This window comes from Lutjanus erythropterus, chromosome 7 (genome assembly GCF_056507025.1).
Source record: "Lutjanus erythropterus isolate fLutEry1 chromosome 7, fLutEry1.hap2, whole genome shotgun sequence".
Classification (NCBI taxonomy): domain Eukaryota; kingdom Metazoa; phylum Chordata; class Actinopteri; order Lutjaniformes; family Lutjanidae; genus Lutjanus; species Lutjanus erythropterus.
In genome coordinates, this window is record NC_139323.1 from 14,343,959 (window position 1) to 14,366,854 (window position 22,896).

Here is a 22,896-nt window from a genome sequence, read left to right on the forward strand (position 1 = left end):
GTGAGTGTCTGTTGCTAAACTTAGATTTTCTATTCTTAATATATATGTACACATCTAGCCACATGAATTGCATACTTGTGCAAATTGATCAAAATTTATGCATTTGGTCTCTAAAAGTTAAGTAGAACTAAAGGCTCCAAAACACAGTTAATTTTGTATATTTTGTTATACTTAATCATAAAGTTTGAGGACCCAACTTCTCATATGTTTCATCAATGTTTAAAAAATGATTACATATTGCACCTTTAAGTTAACATTGTGGCCATTATTTGTTAGTTAAAGTAGCAATTTCCTCTGAAAACCATGCGTATTGCACCTTTTAACGAACAACAACTGAAAGAAGTTGACCTTAATCAGTCTCTCTAATATAGTTAAATAATTAAAGACTAATCCACTGATACAAATGTCATTTGCATTTCATAGTAGATCTCAACACACAAACAATAAAAATCGACATTATCTCCATGGACAACAATTCATAGAACTGCTTTATTTTGTATTCATTCTGATTGAGTCCAAACACACACACATACAGCCATCTATTTATCCTCACGTATAAATAGATGAATATACACAGATATACATAAATACACATTTCTGATATGCATATTCATTTTGAAATCATGCTATGTCTCTGTAAAGGACTCTCCCTATTGGATGAGGGCACACAGTGATTTGAAAACACATACACAACACAGCTGAACAGTTGGAAGAATCCCTATTGATTTGCATGTACAGTAAAACCCCACAAATCTTTCCGTTTTGGATATCTTACAAAGACACAGCTGTGGTTTATAGACCATAAATATACAGCAGCTGCATCTCGAAAAACACACTGAAGAATATGGTACAGTAAATTATGTAGATTGCAATCATTTCTTGCCCAGCAGCAAAAATAAAACCAAATAAAAATAATATTCTCCGATTCAAATGGAAAATATATTTGTATATCTTTATATATGTATTTATAATTTTATGTACACATTCTCAGGAGCACAACTATGAGAAAGAAAAATAAATACAACAGCACAAGTGAAAAAGAAAACAAAAAACAAACGATAGGCCTACATGTAAAATTTCTCAATAAGGCAATAAAAATAAACTCAAAAGCTAGACTGTACAAAATATTGCTGCTATGGTCTCCATCTGATGAACAACAGCAAACTGATTACAACTGGCCACTGCACATCATGAGAATGAGCTGATTTCTTATTTTTACAAAGTCTGACATTGATGTGTCCGCCCTTACACACAAACACACATAGAAACGCACCAACCAACCGAAGAAACTGAGTTTGATTTAAAAAATCAGTCTGTTGAACTTAAGTCTTACTCGCGAGTCCTAAGATGTCAGCCACAGAGAGACTACAGTAAACACTACGATGACCATGATTGACTTCACCAACACACACACACTTGATAATCCTAACATAAACGCTGCCTAAATATCAGCCTGTGTGAGCAGAAACGAAGATTAACGTGATGTATGTTTATTTGGCCTCTATCACTAGTTCATCTTCAGGTCCTGTTGACGAGTGCAAACAACATTCAACCCATTTACAAGCTGCTGTGTCTCAACACTGCAACGCACTGTGTTCATTCAAATATACAGATAACAGGTACGATATTGACTGCAAATACTACAACTGATGCTCTACATCTACAAACATCTGAAATGTCCAGTCAATGGATTTCTTACTGTGAGGAGGTGAGGGCGACCAGATATAGAAACTGTCACTGATATGCTGACTATTTTTCCACCTAAAACAAAGAAAATCTTAAGTTCTACTGTTACAAATGATTAGTGTATCTGTCCAAAAATAGGGAAACACTGGAAGACACTGTAATGACGTGACGGTTATTGTAATGAGTGACAATGTCTGCTGCCTTACTGTTGCAATTGATGCCTTCTGTTTCCCCCAAAAAAAGTGTAGTGAAAAAAATGTAGTAACACTGAATTTACACAACAAACGTAAAAAAAAAAAAAAGTTGCAGTGATGAAATGATCAGAACAAAATTAAAGTTCTTTGGATGCAAATTAAAAAACAAACAAACAAGAATGAAAAAGTACAGAAGCCCAGAATTACTGTGGCTAGCTATTATTTTTTTTAATGCGACTATCTCGAGATCTGATCAATTATGTCATTATCACAATCTGACAAAGCTTGTTACTTTATGATAGTGGGTTAATCTCCAGAAAACAAAACACAGATTTCTGAAGAGAACTTGACTTGAAAATCGTCTTTTGGAAGAGGACTCTCTATGATATAAATGGGTCAGTGGCTTCATTTCTGCTATCATCTGCCAACAGATACATACAGATAAATCTTACACACCGGACCTTTAAATGCTAAAGCTCTTCCTCTCCGTGTTGCATTAGTGTTCACAGAGAAACACCGACGCCACCATTCTGGTTATATTCATAACAGCAGACCATGACGTACACACTCTGCTCTGTGGGATGGGTTTCAAAGCAAACCACTTGAAATTTTGATGAATTTTAAGGCTGAAACGGTAATTGGTTTCATGACAAACTGCCATAAACAATGATTTAATTTAAATGATAAATGATAAGTGATTCCTGTGTTTGTGTCAGTACTTTGGTTACTTTATTCTTGATATGAAAATATTCATGCCGTTTTAGCTCTAACTTTTCTCTTTGCTGGGTTCCGGAACTGTTTATGACCTGATAAACATTATAAAGAGGAAACGACCTTTTATTTTCTTGTGATAATGGGCTGATAATCCTGTTATCTTGGAAGAACACAGCTTGTTTTCTCTAGATAGCAAGATAAGCAACTTGTGATTTCAACACAACAGCATTAAAAAAAACATAACTGCAAGCACATCTGGTCTTGGCTTCTGTAAAAAAGTACCAGTAACAGTGAAGATTAGAATAAAATACTAACAGAAAAAATAAATAAAAGTTCGCAGCAGTAAAACAGCTGAAGAACAGCTCAGAAATAATAATAATGTGATATAAATAATAAATTATGCTGTGAATGAATCTGATAACTGTATATACGTCAACTAAAGGAAATGATGTGTTTTAATTCTTCCCTCTATAAACTTAACTGCATATATTCACTGCTGGAAATATGAGGATGACAGAGATGCCCAGATGTTGTGTTCGGCCAAACAGTGGTTATCATTGTAACTCTGGTTCTATGAGCACAGGCAGAGCCCTCTAATAGCACAGGCCTGACCACTGACCAGCACACCGAAATCTACACCTGGACATCACATATTGTTTTTCTCTTCCAGCTGATGGCAGAAAGCTGGATGGAGGTAAGGAGGGCACAACAGCAATGCAGCCAGTGACAAGGCGGGTAGGTGGGCTTACCCTGATTGAAATTTCAGTGTGCTGCTCTGCAGGAGTGAGGGAGGAAGCCTGTAGAGTCTGTCAGAGGACTCTGGTTGTGTGATTAGAACATACTGTACAATACTTACAAAAAGTATTCACCCCACTTGGAAGTTATCGTGTTTTATTTCATATTTACTGACATTAAAGAGTCTTTTTTTTTTTCTTTTCAATAGCATCAAAAAAGCCACATCATATCTACTTTGATTCAGATAAGAAAACATGAAAACTTCCAAGGGGGTGAACGCTTCTCATAGGCACTGTGAGTTACTATGGTCTGTCATGTATGTCGAACATATAAGACTACAGCCGTATACGCACTACTGTATGTCACACATACACATTATTATTAAATTGATATAATTTTCATTTGTCAAGGGTGAAAGGCAGGGATGGTTGGAAATCAGTGATCAGTCATCACTGTCAGGATTTTTTTTCCCCCTCTCTGGTACTTGAGTCAGTTTTTCCCCCTGTGTGTTCAGTTTCAGTATGCATGTTTAAAATCCTGGTTCAGACAGAGATCCTGCTGCTACCGCTGAGGTCTGGACTTCAGACTGTTGAGTCCTCTCCGCCGAGACGTTCACTCCTCTCTGCCAGAGAACAGGGTTTACTGTTGGAGACAGACAGACACAGAGAGTGATGGTATTAGGCAGAGTGTACACAGCATTCACATTTTTTCATTCCCCAGGGTGTGAAATGTGTATCTTCTCATGCATTATTTGCTGATGATAGTGAAACAGCAAGCCCACTAATAAAAGCAAATTTATAAAATGAAGGGTACAAAAAATAGAATAAATAAGAAAAAGTTAGTTAGCGTCTGCGGTGTAGAATTATTTCAAACTGGATAATGAAAGAACAGCCTGCATGACCAACATAAGGCATCACATTTATATGAAACAGGGATTAACTTAAGTAATTATTTATGTGTAGAACACATTTTCATATTTTTTTACATCAACCTGAACAGGAATGTTGGCACAAAACTTGCTTTGGGATATCCCTGGTGTAAAAAATATGTCTGAGAAGATGATAAATAAAATGAGCAGGAAAAAAGAACCAATGGTTGATGATACCTCATCAGAGAATGGGCAAAGGCTGCTACACTGAAAAAAGAAGACACGCAGTCTCATTAAGGTACCACTGTGTAAGATTTAGAGGAATTTATTGGTGGAACAAGGCCGAAACTGAATGTCAAGCGGCATTCAACCTCATTGCTAAACGCCACTAAATCTCTGGTCCTTTAACCCTCTAAAGGAAAACAGTCAAGTGATGTCATTTCTAATTCAACTCACTATTTTTGTAACTTAACTGTCACCAGATAGCTCTATCGAGGGTAAAAACTTTTTATATACAAATCTGAACACTGAAAATAAACTCTTAACCCATAAGCTCGCTCACTAAACTCAAAAATGCTTAAATTAATATATACTTGTGTAAAAAAACACCCACATTAACCAAGGATAAAATACAATTATGTCCATTTTTGGAAAATGTGACTCCTCTTTGAGTTTAATGTACATATCCTTAGTGTGACCATCTTGCAGGATGAGCTGTAGAGTCTGGTGAAGCATGAGGCTTCACGCAGGCCGATGCAGTAACGCAGTGTGGCGAATGCTGAGCAGCTTGTTGTTGGAGGGACACGGGATGGCTGGTCGTGGACTAAATGGTCACGCAAGCTGCAAGTGATCATTTCCACCCATTTGTCGATGAGGAATGAATGCTGGAATGTAGGGGTGGGTTTCCGGATGCCTACTCTTGGAGTTGGAACCTGAGAAGCTTGTTTTACATTTACATTAGAAGCCTCTGTAAACTGATCCTTCCCCACCTTGTTACCCCGAGTAAACAGTCACCACCAAACACAACTGATTTTATTCCTCGTCTGAGGGTTTTCCTGTGCTTAATATTTTAGTGCTTCTCACTTACTGTCTCTCTTTCCCAATCCCCATCTGGCAGGGCCTTAGACTCTGAGCCATAGTGTAGCGGAGAGTACACCCAGGTCCTGTCCTCTGGAGGCTGTTTTTACACACCCACCACAGCAGAGGGGGACAGAGGAAAGGCCAGAGGCACAGAGACAAGCAGCAGGGGCAGGCAGGAGAAAGACACAGGAGATCACAGGAGAAGAAAAGACAAGACAGGAAATGAAAATTAGGGATGCATATAGGAGGAAATGTTGCTGAGAGACATCGGAAAATGTGAGTTTGACAAATCAAATAAGTGTAAAAATGTTTAAAAGGATGTGTTAATCCTTTCGGAGGTTAGAAGACTTGAACACAGAGATGAAAATTTAGGCAAATAACATGTTGTATTGGTACAGTAAATATTATGTGATGGGTCTTAGTGACGTGTGATTAATTCGTATGTCTTTTGGCCCATTTGGACTAGCTCCTGGGACACAAAGTGTACAGAGTGAAGGATGAGTCGCTGCATCAGCCAAACAGGGAGGATGAGGAGCGGGAAGGACGAGGAGGTGGCAATGGGAAGAGAGCCAGGATGCCCGGGACAGTCAGACACAGAGAGCATCCTCAGTCAAAGCAAAACACAACAACGGGATGTTTTTTTCTCCTCTCCAACAAGCAAAAGCGCTCTTTGCATAATGTCTCTGAAAGCTTCGGTAGGTTCTTTCTTACTGGAGGTGCCAGCCCTTTAAGAGAGGGAAGCAGCTGCAGCACGGTGTGTTGGCGATGGTGACGGAGGTGGAGGTGGTGTGGATTGATGTCACACACACACACACGCACACATATACATACACACAGCTCAGCACGTTGGAGCTAACACCCTATCCACATGGGTGCAGAGGGGGATGAGGCAGGCTGTCAGTGAGTGAGGAAACAAATGGAGATTTAAAAAAAGATGAATACAAGACTAACAGAGAGACAGACTGTCAAGTCTTGTGTCCTCCCACACTTCATTATCTTTCCTATGAGGAGAATACATATTGTTTTCTAGTGTCAACAAAACTGCAAAAACACCTGTAGTGGAAAAAAATCTGAAAACCTTGTTTCCTCTAAACACTGTAATCATATGTTTCATTAAAGGGATAGTTCAGATTATTTGAAGTGGGGTTGTATGAGGTACTTACCAATAGTCGGTGTATTAGCTACAGTAGATGACATTCAGCACGCCCCCCGACTTCAAAGAAGCAGTTGGAGTGCTTCTGTAGGAAGCTAATCAACATAATGTTGTGGACAGGGTCAGCAGCAAACATATTTTAGACACTTATATGTACACTTAAACTCTTAAATGCGTAAGTGTATGTTCACAATATTTTCACACGCGGGCTACAGTAAAATTGTTGTTTTCTCCTATGGGGTTTGGTTGGTATGGAGAGTGATATTTGGCTCATATAATGGTGGTCTTTCGGTAAAATAAAATGGTGAATATATTCTAAATAGCTTGTATACTTAAACTGATGCAATTTTTTTTAGGTGAGACTTTTTTTAGGTGACTAAAACATGTTTTGCTGCTGACCCTGACCACAGTGGTACATTGTTTAGCTTCCTAAAGAGGACTACTGCTGCTTATCCAGACAGGGGCTGTGTCACCCACCATCTACTGTAGATGTTACATTGACTATGGATAACTACCTCAAACAACCACACTACAAATAATCTGAACCATCCCTTTAAACCAACAGCACTGAGCTCTGGACTTATCTAGTCTAACAGCAGGACAGGGAACACTTACAGGATTAGCACCATCTAACTCACAATCTCACTTACTGGCCAACTGGACTGGCTTTTCCTTCTCTGTCGGAGAGGAGAGACCACCCAGGTCCTCCCATCAGGAAACTGACAACAACAGGGGGAATATGGCGCCGGGACAAACACAAAGAGACATGAAAAGATGCAGTGAGGTGGAGAGGGACAGGTGATAAAAAAAAATAAATGAAAAAAGAAGCATGCTGAGGTGAAAATGAAAAAGACAGCTCTGTGTGTAACCCAGCGGAGATGCACTGGATAAGTCAGTGGTGACAGATAAGATTCAGAAGTCTGTCAGACACTCTGTTTCGATCCCCTCCTCCTTCCACACGACATGCTACAGTCTCACCGCTTTCATCGTGATTTGTGAGCCCAGTCACATGATGGCTGAGCAAAAGCAGAGAGGTCAGAGAAGGAGCAACAACTGGAGAAGAGAAAAGATCCAGGACTAGATGGAACAGACGAAGGTGAAAATTGTAAAATAAAACGGGCGAACAGAGCAGAGGAGGCAGAGGTGAGGAAGTGAAGATGAGGGGGAGCTGACAAAAGAAGATGAAGAACAATCAGATGTGGAGGACAGAGGTGAAGGAGCGCAGAGAAAGAATCATGAAAAGTGAATGTGGAGACTGTTGATAGTGGCTGAATAATTTAGTCACGAAACACTCCGAGGACACACACACACACACCTGTATCCCTCTGTGTCTTGAGCAATCACTTCAATCTCACAGCGAAATGATGTGCTGTGTTTTACCCCGAGGAGCTGCATGACATATGCTCATGTTCATGGTCCTGTAACTCCAAGTGGATTCTCCTGCAGTTTGCATCTACACTAAACCAGAATCATTTTAGAAAAAGGTACTGTCATAGAAATGCAGGTTGATTGTTGTTGTTGACAGATAGGATGACAACTGCTTCACCCGCCTCAGTCTTTGCTAAGGTGCTAGATGCTTGAAGTAGTAGTATCACACTATATTCTCAGCTTTCGGTCCGTCAGACCTTCATCAGAGCACCCTAGAATAACCTGGGGAGTATAAGTGGTAATGCAGGACTCAGAGTAAATTTTATCTTTTTTGACACCTCTTTGCAAAAGATCAGAGTAGGCTTTAGAAAATACTGCTTGCTAGGCCTCATCAGCACATGGAGAGAGTAACCTCTGTCCCAAAAACATTTTTGTTTGCATCAGCTTTATTGATAAATGCCTCATTGGAATGACGTTGGCGTGTGAACCTGTAGAACCATATTCCAGAGCTCTAGGATAAGCACTGCTGGCTAAGAAGGTAGCATTCTTATCCATTCCTTTTTTGGTATAGCGTTGTGATGAGGTTGCCATTGCATATAGTCAATAGTCCACATATCCAAAAAAGACACAAGTTTGTGATCATATTCAACTTACGGTCAGGATTCATACTATTGAAGAGGTTAACAAAATCATTCAACTCATTGTTAATACATTGGAAAATGCTAAATCTGTCATTCAGATATCTGAACCATTTCAAGATTTTGTGAAAAGTGGTTTCTGTTGGCATTAAAGGTGCTCTGATATGCAGTGTTTCCCAACCCTGGTCCTCCCTCCTCCAACATACCTGATTCAAATGATCAGGGCCCCGTTTCCCAGAGCCTTCGTAGCGCTATGTGCATCGTAAGTTGTATTTTAAGGTCTCCCTTAAGGTTGTCCCAACTCTGGGAAACAGCCTGTAACCTTAAGGGAGACCTTAAAATACAACTTACGATGCACATAGCGCTACGAAGGCTCTGGGAAACAGGACCTAGGTTGTTATCAGGCTTCTGCAGAGGCTTAATGACAAGTTCATCATTTGAACCAGGTGTGCTGGAGCAGGGGAACGTCTAAAACATGCGGGGCAGGGGTCCCTGGAACCAGGGTTGGGAAACACTGGTCTAATGGACTCAAAGCTCAGAGTAAAGTGTGATACTGCATAGATGTAAGGGTGCAGAGTTCGCTTTAATGAGGTTGATGAGTGCCACAAGGACTGCAATCTGATATTATTTTCATTTTCTCAGGCAAACACTCGCTAGCAAACCTTATGGTATGTGTCTAATGAGGCGTTTTTGGACACGAGGGGTCATGCCACCTCCTAGCATCCAACACCTGACCAACAGGCTACATCCTTCTACAACCATGTAAACATTTCTGGCTGCACCTGATTGGACGGACACTAACTTGTGAAAACTCTTATATACCTCATATTATGGAAATAGTTCATGGAAACATATTTAAGGCAAAAAATACTATAAGCCACACAGTTTCTGAATCTGCCTTCATTTTAGATCGATAACAGTTAATTTAAAAGGTTTTTGGGAGGGTTTTATGAGGTGGTGAGTCACACTGGATGCCCTTGATTTGCAAAAGTAGCCTCAATCTCAACTTAATGCAAATGTAAGAAATGTCGGATCATGCGGACACATACCTTAAGTGTGTCTGTAATTGTGTAGTGGAACCAAACCAAACCCAACCATAAAATAAGAGAAACTTGCGCAAATGTACAGAAAGTCAAATCAAAATGCTCTTGAACTCAGCCTTCAGTTTTTTTTGCAGCACTGGTGGAATTAGTTTTCTGCACGTGTTCTCTCTTACAATCATAATCGACTAAGATTACAAGCAGCAATTATGTACACAATTAATTGTTGCCTCAGAGAAAACTGTGGTGAGACATTGCTCCACAATACACAATAATATAGATTTTCTGCTTGTTCAGAAAGTGCTTCTATTCATTGAAACTCCTGAAGAAACAAGTGATACAAGGTAGATTTACTAATCATTCTACAATGTACGGTTGTATAATATGACTAAGTTGTAGTTCCCTTTTTTACTACTCATAAAAATGTTCCATATAAAAAAATATACAATAGAATGGTTGAATAAATAAATACATTTATAACAATAAATATAGGTTGAATAGATACAGGGGCAATAACACCAAAATAGTCCTCTGGTTCTTACTTTTTCTGTGTGAATGACCAGTACCTGAAACATTTATCAACGGAAAAAGCAGGTGGAGCGGCCATGCAGAAACCTGATTTGTGTGGGATGTCAGAGGGCAGAAGTGATGATGATGATGGAGATAGCAGAAACAGACGGGGAGCACAAAGGATGATCAGATGGCAAGTTGGCTGACTGAGCTGCTGAACGGCCAAACTGAGTGAAGCGGTCGAGATCCTGACTAGAGCAAAACAATTAATCGAGATTTTACACTATACTTTTATAGTGTTTTTATATTATACTGAATATTTTAAATTGCTTTTAAGTAAGTGTTAAATATTTTAGTGCAGCAAGGATGTTGTGGCATACACATATTCTACAGACTTCAGAAAACATCTTTGGTACAGATTCCCACAAAAAAGAAACCATAATCATTTTAATGTTTTTCAATGAAAATGAAAATAGTAATGAGCAAATCATTAATCAATCAGTATGGAACTGCTACCTCCATGACCCGACTACAGGTAAGCGGTTGAAGATGGATGGATGTACAAATCATATCACAACTTGCAACACCAGTCAAAATACTCGTAGTGAGATATTTTTTCAAAATCATTCAGCGCTGACAGTTTAAATGCACCTCACTCCAAGCACAAGCTACATAGAGCTTTCATACTTCAGTTTGGATTTTTGACAGCATGTTAACAGCAGATGAAACAACTTACTTTCACTTGGCCACTCCCAGCCTGTTTCTGTGTAGTTACACTTGAGGTGTTGCTCAGTGTCACTTCACCTCAGGCAGCTACAGACCCCCTGCTGTGTGTGTGTGTGTGTGTGTGTGTGTACACAGAGTGTATCCCCTTGTTTTGAAGCATGAACTGGGCACCAGCCCGAGCCGGTCACATGAGAGGGCTGTTAAATAACTGAGGGAGCTCGTTGACTAACCTGTTGGCCATTAGGATTTCTCATGCCACATTAGAGGGTGTTTGATTCCTGATAGGAGACACCCGGCAGGCGTGCGAGCCAGGTGGGAACATTTCTATCTGTAACTGTGATCACTGGCTCCGCTCTCCATCCTCCATCTGACACTCATACATTCATTTATAGCCGTGCTTTTGGGCACATTTAGACCTGCCAACACAATACTATCTGATGATAGCTGGCTGCTTTTAGTAGGACAATCCTGCAGACTGAACACACACACAAACTGCAAAAGCTTCATTTGTTATTCAGACAGAATGAGCTGCTGAGTGTGTCTGCAGCCTTGTTGACGATCATATTAGACAGGAGCTGCAGAGTGATGTTGACATGCTTCTACAGTATCACTCTGCAAACACTCCAAACCAGAGTGCACACTGCAATACACTGTGTTTAAAGGAACAGTTCGACATTTTGGGTAATACTCTTATTGCCTTTCTTGCCAAGAGTTAGATGAGAAGATTGATACCACTGTCTGTACGTTGAATATGAAGCCAACAAGCGGTTAGCTTAGCTTAGCATAAGGACTGGGGCAAATGTCGAAGTGTTCCATAAAGGGATGCTTCACATTATTTGATGTGGGGTTGTATGAGGTACTTATCCACAATCAGTGTATTACTTTAAAGAGGTAGATGCTGGCAGAGAGGGAAACCATCATGGAAACTAAGCAATAAGCTGCTGTGGACAGGGTCAGAAAAAAAGGTATTTTAGCTACTTAAAAAATGTCCACCTAAAAAATTCAATATCAGTTTAAGTGTACGCTAACTTTAGAACATTTTCTCCATTTTACCTTATCATGAGACAGTTTTTTTCTAAAGGGAAACCATGATTATATAAGCTAAATATCACTCTTCAACCCAACAGTCAAATCAGTCATTTTATGTTGCAGAATACCAGAGCTGCTGTTTGTTTGTGTTAGTGTGTGATTTCTGTTTTTTAAAGGATAGTTTGGATTCACTGGAGTCGAACATAAAAACAAACACACTAACTGATTGAGGCAGCTGTAGACCAGCAACTCCCATCTTTTGCAAGGTAAAATTACTATGGGGTTTGTTTGGTTTGGAGAGAGTGATATTTGGTTTGTATAACAGCCTGTTCTGACGGGAAACCGTCATAAATCATCTGATGGCAAAGTAAAGTGATGCAAAAATTCTAAAGATAGCGTGCACTTAAAGTGATAGAGATTTTTTTTAGGTGGACTTTTTTTAAATGGCAAAAGTACCTTTTGTTGTTGGCCTCGTCGGCAGCAGTTTATTGCTAAGCTTCTGTGCTGGTGCCCCTCCCTGCTTCTCCTAACCGGGGGCGTGCTGACCGCTTCAGGTAACACACTGACTATCAACAAGTACCTCATACAATCCTACTGTAAATAATCTGAACTGTCCCTTTAAAGTGAATGCACAACACACTGCAAGCAAGAACTGCACACACTCTTATTCTCATACCAGTCTGAGTCGCTACATCCTTCTGTCAACGCCTCTGTAGGAGAGGATCATATAGCTCAGTTCTTGACTTCATGATCAGAAATACATTGTTTATTACAAATATGTCTTTAACTAATAAACTAAATATTAAAGATGATCTGAGGGCTGAATTAAAAAGTCAAACTAAAAGAGATGAGAAGTGATGGGAGCTAGTCCTACTCTGAGATGTTTCTCGTAACAGGGATTTCATCTAAAATAACCTAAAAGTATACGTGTGTGTAGATGTGTGTACACATGCGTGTGGAGGATTTTACTTACAAAGTAGATATCTGTGATTGGCACATCATCTTCATCATCGACTGAAGCCTGGCTGGTGCACCCTGAGCCGGACATCTGGCTGGCCCTGTCTGCTTCCACCACCAGCTTGGGACTGGACGGGGCTTCCTTGGCTGCCTCGGGAGAAGAGGGAGCAGCAGCTGGGGCGGACGAGGAGGACGAGGCTGCTTCGGGTCCTGGCGAAGAGCTGGAAGGTGCCTCGGGAGCCTCGGCGCCAGCAGCTTCCTGAACATCACTGTGGGAAGGCCGAAAAGGGATGGTTTGAGAGGTGTGGTGAAACGTAGACCCCAGGATTTCAAAGTCTGAACCAGACAGAACCAAGTAAACTGTGCCATCCCAGTAATGCTTTGGGTGATGTAAACAGTAAGTGTAATATTGCCATGGATTCAGTTATGATATGGATACAAGTTTAGCTGAGTTGTTTAGGCCTATATTTACAACCAGCTGAATCTGCTGAGCTCATGTTTTCATTTGTTTCAGCAAAATTCTTGTTTGTGAATTCATCTGGTGATGCCAGGCTCGTACATTTTGGCAAATTGGCACCATCAAAATTATGTGACAAACAATCATCTGTGGATTAATCTGACACTGTAGAAAACTTCAGGCAACTTCTGCAGTTATAAAGATCATATTTTTTCTGATTTATAAATGGCTGTATGGATGTTTGTTGACAATGAATACTGGAGAGCCAGACTGAATCTAAAATATGTGTATTTTTTCTGTGTGTTTAGACTGGTTTGAGTGAAGACTCTAAGGAGTATATTTCTTGATGCAAATCACAGCGTGCAGTTGGATATTTGCATATCTGAAATTATACACCGACTACTTACAATTCCAATCCAGCATATAAATAATTTAAATCTGACTTGTCAGAATTTCAGGTTTGATATTTTTGTGATCCTATTTGAATTGTGCCACAACTTACACATATGATGTTTGTCAATTTAAAGATAATTTTACAAATCAAGAAAAGCCATCATTTCTTTTAAAATTGTAAAAGTTTACACACTCAGAAATTGCTTAAGTGAAGCTTTGATTGTTTTTTTTGTTTTTTTTACTGGGATTTAGTCACACAAGCAACTGGTCTTGCTCATTCTTTCACTTCCCAGCTGATAAAAGGACCAGTAGTTGCTGGTTAAAACACATCAGATGAGATAAGGTTACAATGGATGGCCTTAGTGGTGTTGACGTATATTGTGCGACATGAAAGATGATAGTTCACTGAGCAGTTTTACATAAAACTAAAGAACGACAAACCTAAGATACACTGCAACTTTTTAATTGACTAATATTATATGTAACAATTCAAATGGGGACAAAAAAAATTATTTGTCTCTGCAGCCCTCTGCAGCTCACCTCATAGTTGCTGGTGTGGAAAAACAGCAAATACAAGTTTAATGTTTTCCTACACATTCATAAATATTTGACATGATTTTTTAAATAACATGATACAAGTCATGATTAGAAAAGAATCAGCTAGCTTAAGGATAAAATAAACAACCTGCTTTCTACCACGCAAAGACACACACAGCGGTTGCAGACATTAAGAGCCATTGATTGGGTCACTTGCCATAAGCCACTTTCCTGCAGCAGGGCAGAGGAACAGGAGCAAGCTATTAGAGAAAACTGGCTCTGGCTAAAATTCAACAGCTGTGTGTGTGTGTGGGTGTTTATCTGCTTAAGCTCTAAGATCTGCCAGCTGGCTGTGTGTTGCCACAATCCTTTATTGTTCCTGGCCAGATCATAAACTATTAGGAAGGATTTAGGCGCATCCACATTGCTTTCTCAGCTTGTGTTTCTGAGCTGAGCTCCACCAGAGGAAAAGCCCAGCAGTTGGCTGCTGAGGCAGAAAAGCTGAGTTGGCATCTCCAAGAGAGATCTGATTGGCTGAATAAATGAGGGGGGTAGGATGGGGGTTGCCATGCAGAAAGTCTGTCATTCACCCCATTTCTAAATTAATTTAGATGTCTTTAAAAAAACTGCTGTATCATTGTCTCTGTATATCAGACTCTTCTTCTTGTTCTTCTCTTCGTTCAGCATTTTCTTCACATTTTTTTTTCAACTCTTCTTCTTCCAGTAAGTCCTCCCATTCACTTTTATCCACTCTATTTTTTTCTTCTCACACCCATCCAACCAGTTCTCCAGCTGCAGGTGAGTTGGAGGCAGCCTGGAGGAGTGGGTTCAGTCAGATGGTTAATTCAGTCACCTGACGCTGTCTCAGCTGCTCTCACCGCCCCCTCTCTCCTCCCCGCCAGCTCCTTCCAGACCCGCAGGCCATATGTCTCGCCACCGCCTTCTCAGCATCAGACCTGATTATTCAGTTGGTTTGTCTAAGCAATCACACACCGATCCTCACTGACCTAACCTGAGTGTAAATGTGAGCCCCGCTACCATGTTGCCATCAGTTCTGTTTGATTTAGCGTTTCCGTGTTCAGTCTCCCCTGCTGTTTTGCCTTTTTTGGTGCAGTTTAACTTTTTAAATAAAACTGAATTGCCAACCATTTACTGTTAATTAAAAACCAGGTTAGATTATGCAAAGTGTCGGGTCATTCCAGCTTTATGGGAGCAGCCCCAGGCCTTCAGGCGTCCTGCCCCACTGACCTACTTCTACTGGCTGGTTCCCCCATGTCAGAGCTCCTTCAGCCCCATGTCTGCCTCGCAATGTCACCCCATAGAAAAAAACAGCACAAATTTACATGCATGTGCGCACTCTCTCATAACCTGATTACTGTAAAGTATATACAGCTCCACACAGTGCCTGCAGCATTTAGCTGTCCATGACAGGGGACCCCAGAGTCCTCTAAACAAATGGGTCAGGCTGTTCCCAGTCTTCATCTGTGTGCCATGTTAGAAACTATGTGTGTGTGTGAGTGAGAGAGAGAGAGAGAGAGAGAGAGGTGAGGTGCACTAATCTAACAGCTGGCTGAGCCCAGGTGACACACTGGCAGCAGGTTATTTATAGTGTGGCACCAAACTGAGTCATATTGATGATTGGGGTCATGAAGGACTCATTAGAGCTCTGCAGCTTATCTGTCCTGTATCGCGGTCACATTTATGCCGTTTGACTGACAGAGCTCTTTTTATTATGAATTATTATTTATTATTAAATAAATCCACAACTATTTTGATAATTGGTTTATCTGTTTGATTTTTTTAAGGAAAAAAAGGATAAATTGTCTGATTCCAGCTTCTTAAAGGTGAATATTTTCCTGCCTCGTCACTCCTTCATGTCAGTAGACTGAGTATCTTTGGGTTGTGGACAAAACAAGACAATTTGAGGACGTCATTCTGGGCTTTGGAACAGTGATTAACATTTTTCATTATTTTATATGCCAAACAACTAATCAATTAGTTGTGCAAATGATTGACATATTAATCAGCAATAAAAATAATTGTTAGTTGCAGCCCTGCTATCACCGTCCTTCACATGTGGACCAGATGTCTGCACAAAAAAAAAAGTTTTTTCAATTAAACCGATATTGTATTGAGCCCTTAAAAGTTTAAAAGGAAAACTGTACTGACTTTACATGGTGCTATACCAATACTTGTGGGAAATGAAGCTAGTATTCACAAACAAATACTACTGTCTTTATGATGATATACCATAAAAATCAACAGAAAACCAATAAATGTTTGCAGAGTTTTGTGGTATACTGTACTTTATTTCTTAACTGAAACATGGCTAATGTTTGTGTGAAAGTGCATTGCTCTCGCTTACAGTCTGATTTAGTTTATTAGAACAAATGACATGTTTTGTTGCACTCTATTTTGAAACATTGGAAAATACAATAATTAATTTCAACATGTGGTGTGCCATCGTGTTGCTGGTGGTGTACCTGGTGGTTTCAGATGAAGGCTGTGGAATGGAGATGGTGGGCTCACTGTCGTGTCTCTTCAGCTCCACCTCCACTGTGATGGTCTGCTGGTCTTCTTCACGCACACGCAGCTCCTCCTGGGTCCTGAACACAAACACAAACATAACACATAAAACTGCACGCACAGAGGAAACGAAACACGTGTGAAAAACAAACGCAGCCACATCTTAGCAACAGGAAGAATGGGCCTACTCATAAAAACGCCACTGACCAACAGGCTGACCTCACATTTTCTCTTCCACCCACCCACCACACCCAGAAATGTCTAATGCTGTGAAAACATAAAACTAGCGACACTCAAACGTTTGTAAAAACAGCTCATTTAATCCTGCCAAAAAAGGTTTATGATGTGAAAGTAGCATTCATGATGCCGACTCACCTCCCGTCATGGCTCAGAGACTGGGTGTGCCTCCTGGAGACAGAGGACACAGTGTCAGTACAAACTGTTTATGAGAACTGCTGCAGCCACTGCAGCTAACATGCAACACAGTAGTGTGGCTCTTAAAATGTTCACATGAGTAACAATTGCTTCAATAATATAGATTTTATCTTTTTAAATTGCTATTGAGGGATTTTAATCAGATTAACCAACAAAAGAATGATGTACTGTTGTGGAATCAAGACTTGTTAACACAAAACACTGACAGAAATAAATGTTACACTATCTGGTAGCAACAGGGATCAGATTACAATGAATGACTCCTGTATTTCAAAGTGTGTGTGTGTGTGTTTGCTACCTGTAGCGGGGGTGCTCGGCCGTGTCAGAGGGGGATCTCTCTGGGATGGACAGAGAGGTGGTGGAAGAGAGAGTGGTGGCAATTGATGCTGTGGTGGCCTCCTCAAATGATGGAGGAGTACATGGAAGAAGATCTGGTCGCCCTGGAGGAGAGAGAAAGAGAGACAGACTTCTCACAAAAAAGCAAGTGGTAGTAATGAGGAAGGAAAAATTTTTAATGCCAACATGTTTCGGTCTTTGAACAAACAAACAAACGTGTCACTACACCTATATAGAAGCACCAGCCAATAGGAAGCAATTACATGACTCAAATAAACATAACAGGTGGAACAAATGAATCAGACATGAAATAACGCGTGGGAAAAAAATGTTCATACATCATAAATGAAGGATAAATACTCATACATTTTAAACAAAGGTTGTGAGACAAACAGGGAAGCCTATATAAAGAAAAATAACAAATCATTACTTGTCATCACCTTTTTTTGGACTGAGTGGGTTATCTTCTTGTTTATCCTGTTTTTTTTCTCCCATTTTCCAAAAACACCTAACACATTACTCATCTACGGCTGAGAGCAGTGTTCTCTCCCTTTTTTATATAATCTATTATATTTATCTTTGTGAGAGCAGTCTGGTACCTGTTAGTTTTCTATTTTTAGCACTTATTTATTTTTCTCTTGAGTGCTGTTCTGCTCATGTAGCTTTTTGCTTCCCATGGCAACAGCTACAAACCTGTTTATCAAGCATTGGAATGAGTGTGAAACATTTTCATGTCATGTGGACAGAAGCTGCCTGCAGTCAAAATCAGAACTTTCTAATCACTGATACTTTACAATGACTGGCAAATGACAGGGGTGGACGTTAACCCAGGGCCACAAAAGGTTACTCTGTGGACAGATTACTGCATGCCTTCATCAAGACAACTTTACAGTTCCACAAACATACCGATTCCTTCGCACATTTGGGTTCAACATTCTACAAAAACAGCGAACAGTACTTGTTACTGACTAGCTACCGATATGTCAGGGTTACTGAAGTCTTGGTTTACTAAACCTACTCAAACTGCTTACACAATCATTACAGAAGAACCGAAAAACAAAAATTTAGTGACTGGAAGCAGGAGTTTAAGTGGCTAGAATATGACGCATCTCAGGATGTTTCCTCAACTGGATGAGAAATCTAGCTGGTTTTTCAACAGAAACATTTAACGGGATAATGGGATTTAAGTGGATAATATTTTCTACAAATTCTTCTACAGTAAAATAACTAAAAATTCAAAAAGCTTTTATTGTGAAGCAGCAAAATCAGGAAATGGTGAGTTTTCATCAGCAGTAACTTAATACGACTTGTATACAGATGAAAGCAAACACAGAACAGTAAAATAAAGCAGGTACCTGAACCTGCAAACAGCAACGCAGGAGAGGAACTAAACTTCAAACCAGTGACTCAGTTAGAAGCTACGAAATGACTGCGAGCTGAACACACAGAGACTCTCTCTCTCTGCTCTGCTGCACAGACATGAGTTGAGTCATGGCTTTCCAGCCATAGGCCAATCTGTCTACTGGCAATGGCAACAGGGTCAACTGCCTATTTTTAGTAGGTTTAGTCGTGCTTCAAAAACATGCATATATGTACTAATTTTAGTTTAAAAACAATATGTGGCCTCTGCTGTGTGTCTAGTTATTCTGGGTTAAGTCACTGCACTGCAACACTGCACACAGGTGTAATTTACCCTCATCTTCCAGCGTTGGGAAGCTGCGAGCTCCTCTCAGGTCATAGATATTCTCGTCTCTCTCAGAGGGCAGCTGGCTCGCTGACCAGGCTGCACCAGGACCGGCACACTTAGGGACCGTCAACGACACACGGCCCTTCTTGGATGGAGACGACTTCAGAGCTGAGGGACAGTGCACATTGACACATTAAAGAAAACAGGGACGTGGCATATAGCTTTGTCAAAATAAAAGTTAAACTCAAACCTTTAAAAATGATTTATCCTCCTGCTATGTTACTAAATAATCCTTTCTTTGGATGTGAAAATCTTTGGAAAGAGATGAAAAAGAAAACTACACAAGGTTCAAATTGATCTTAAACTCTCACATGACATGAAGCAGCACCTAATAAGGCAGTTAGCTTCTGTGTCTGATTTTCCTGTCAAGGCTCAGCAGTAAAAGAGACAGAAGCCTGGCATCTGACATTTGTGTCTGTGGCTCTTCCCACACAGCCCGGCCTGACTATGTAAGGCAGTGTCTTCACGTGAATTGAACTCACAGGAGCTCTTCTTGAAAACGGTGCTGCTCATGAACTTGAAGAACCTATCAGCATAGAAGCCTGGCCGGTGGACTGATACAGTGTCCTGAGAGAGAGACGGAGAGATTAATGAGACAAACAGTGCATGAATAAAATGATCAAACCAGTGCTTAAATAGATTAAACGATCTAATAGTCCCTATAGTGTCCTAGTTCTCTTTTTCTTTGGGTCAAGCCACCAGACAGAACACAAAAAAAGAGAAATGACAGACAGAAACACAGTGAGACAAGGCCACAGACACGTCTCTTCATTATTTATGTTGCAGCAGACTCAGATCACTCTGCCAGCAGACTGACAGATGACACTTGGTGTTTGGTTTAGACTGAGACAGGGAAGGAGGGATGGAGGACGATGAGGAAGTGAAGGAACGGCAGCTCTGTTATTATTAGCTTTTTGCATCCACATCACGATGAGTAACATTTTTGAAGACTTCCACCTAACTGAGCCAACTGTGTGTAACAAAGAGAGAGTGAGGAGTATCCATTAGCATCAGCAACAGTGACGCACAGCAGGCTGTTACGGGTTTGCTCACTCCCCCACATATATCTTGCGCATGAGTGTGTTTCAGAGTGGGAGAGTGGAGTGAGTATGGAGAGAGATTATTGATAGGACTGATTCTATCTTAAGAACTTCTTATGTTTAATAATACTGTTTTGTGAATATTGTAAAATGATCAATATGATGAACAGAAGTGTACATTTCCTTTTGAAATGGACTGTAAAATTAAATTTAAAAGATCGATAAAAAAATAACTTCCATTTCGCTGTCATGAGCTTACATAAACGACCAGTGTTTAGGTTTTAGTGCAGGAGAACCTACGTGGCCACAAAACCTGCAAAATGTGAAAGGCCATAACTGGAGCAAAGGTTTGGTTTGTCCATTCTGGGCTACTGTAAAAACATGGTGGTTCAGGATCTCTGTAGATATAAATGGCTCATTCTAAGGTAACGAAACCACAACTATTGTTATTTTCAGGTGATTAAAGACTAATGAAAACAAGCTTAAGAATATCATATTCTGCCAATAAATCCCTGTAAATCTTACACAACAGACCTTTAAGATGTGACTTTTACAGATTCCCCAGCAACATCTTTTAACAACTTTTTAAAAAAATAAGATCAGGAAACAGCAAAAGAAAAAGGCTGAGTGCTTATAAAGGTGATTTATTATAATATGAGCAAACCTCAGGACTGTAACGGCTAATCTTCATGACAATAACAGACAACAATGAGAATGAATGTTCATGGAGTAAACAGCTATATTACCTCAATAAAAGACAACTGTGGCTGGTGATAGGCATATAATTCACATTTGAGTAATCCATAGCTCTGCTTGAAGCTGTCTTCTAATAAGCTTTCACATTCAAACACACCCACAGACATTAATGTGTCTGAATAGACCTGTGTGCTGTGGAACTTCTTCAATAATGATGTGAAGCAAAGGGAGGGCACAGCTACTGTGTCAGAAGAATGTAATACAGTTTATATTCACAGTGTTAGCGGCAGAGGTTGAAAGAGAGTGAAATGAAAAGATGAGGGAGGAGACAAGCTGGCAGAAAATACACGGAGACAGACAGGTTGTTCTTCAAAACAATGTAGTTTGCCAAACTTGAAGCTAATAGAAGGCTCCACAGAAAACAACAAAAGCTTGAGGCTATTGTTTATGGGGTCTGGTACACACTACATGTAACTGTTGTTTTTTTGTGTACCTTCATAAGAGACTTTATGTACAAAACAAAACCAGTCACGTGTGTGGATAATGTGATAATACAACATAAGATGGAGAGGGTTAGGACAAATACTATTTTACATTTTTTGTTGCCTGCTTAGAAAATAATCAGTGTGTTGCTGAATATAACATACACTTGTACGCTTTTGCATCAGACTGGCAGTGTCTCTGTGTAAAAAGCTATTAAAAACTCACCCCGTCATGAACCAGAGCCTTCCATGTGTGCTCCAGTTTCTTGATTAGCCTGCGGAAAACAAAGAGAAGCCCCGTTTAACATTGTGATGTTGAACACGTCTTATACATTAGGATCACAGGCAAGTGAATATAAGCAACATGCCTGTAGGCTGAGGGCCTTAAATGCGCTGTCTGATGATTAAGTTGTTTCAGGGTATGGGTAAACACCATGTACATACAGTTATTTGACTTGACCATGTCAGCCTGTCACACTGATGACCTGTGTTGACCATGTCTGATTATATGACTACTGTGATGATTACCTGTAGGATTGCAGGATGTCAATGATTCCGATGTAGAGAAGAAGTCTCTCTCCTTTTCCGTTCACAGCCGGGATACCGCCCATCCTAAATGAGAAACAAAGTGTGTACATTTTCTACATGTCTATAGTCGCCAGCAGGCAACTCATACTAAAAACTGTCCAATGAAGAGAACAGATTGTGGCTTTTATTGTGAAGCAGCTACAGGAGAATTATTTTGAAACACAAAATATTTTTTAATACATTTTCTGCCTCAAGTTAAGTATGTCTAATCAATTCCATTCATTGAATATTGACAGTATATAAGTTCCACTTAGACTTAAGCCACAGTCAATATCATAACTGTCTTAGTTTCATAGCTTGCAGGGTTTGGCCTGTAGCCGAGCTGCCAACCTTTTAATCCACACTGAACCAAAGCACAGTCTGACATCTTCTGGCACGACCCATCAAACCGACTGCTTGATGGGTAAATCTCAAGTTTGCCCTCAAGGTGGCTTGAAAGTGGAGCAACCTGCTTCAGTCTGACCTTTTAAATCTTGTTTTATAAGGTTGTGGTCTTTTTAGACTAGAACATTGTTTTCTCTGAGCGAATGTTTGCCCACTTGTGCTGAAACTTACAGATGGTAAGACTGGAAACAGGTTAAAAATTCTACAAAAAAAATGTTTGCTTGTAAAATATATGTAAAATCAGTTGACGTGTCAATTGAAGCGCTAAAAGGTTTAAAATGTCAGTTGAAACTGAAACATGAAAATGATTTGTAGTGTCAGTTGAAGTTGAAGCACTGAACATGTCAGAGTGTAAACATTAAAAGGAGTGTAAAAGCTGAAGAAGAAGCTTTTTGAGAGGAGGAGCTTAAGCATGAGAGTGAAGGGCAAGCAGTTGAATTGCCAATAAAAGTCATAGATAAAAGCAGTTACAAGTGCTAATAATTAAAGTTTTTGATTGTTAATCTACACTCCACTTTATCTATTACTATTAAGATGGCAGGAAAGTGAAAGTCTGAGACATGCACTCCCCCTTACT

General features: G+C 40.0%; 1 protein-coding gene across 2 annotated transcripts in view; it reads right to left on the reverse strand.

The window, feature by feature from the left end:
* Positions 1 to 2,376: 2,376 nt before the first annotated feature.
* Positions 2,377 to 22,896, reverse strand: part of pip5k1ca (phosphatidylinositol-4-phosphate 5-kinase, type I, gamma a) — a 58,841-nt gene continuing 38,321 nt past the window's right edge. The window contains exons 9-18 of one of the 2 annotated variants that reach the window (XM_084722859.1): positions 21,876 to 21,959; positions 21,574 to 21,622; positions 19,612 to 19,696; positions 19,076 to 19,237; positions 17,345 to 17,486; positions 16,987 to 17,019; positions 16,569 to 16,691; positions 12,715 to 12,967; positions 5,285 to 5,374; positions 2,377 to 3,971 (exon numbers count right to left, since the gene is read on the reverse strand). In XM_084722859.1, the coding sequence (XP_084578985.1) occupies positions 3,969 to 3,971; positions 5,285 to 5,374; positions 12,715 to 12,967; positions 16,569 to 16,691; positions 16,987 to 17,019; positions 17,345 to 17,486; positions 19,076 to 19,237; positions 19,612 to 19,696; positions 21,574 to 21,622; positions 21,876 to 21,959 (1,024 nt within the window). In that variant the 3' untranslated portion in view covers positions 2,377 to 3,968. The remainder of the gene's footprint in view (positions 3,972 to 5,284; positions 5,375 to 12,714; positions 12,968 to 16,568; positions 16,692 to 16,986; positions 17,020 to 17,344; positions 17,487 to 19,075; positions 19,238 to 19,611; positions 19,697 to 21,573; positions 21,623 to 21,875; positions 21,960 to 22,896) is intronic. The other variant, XM_084722860.1, reaches the window with a different exon arrangement.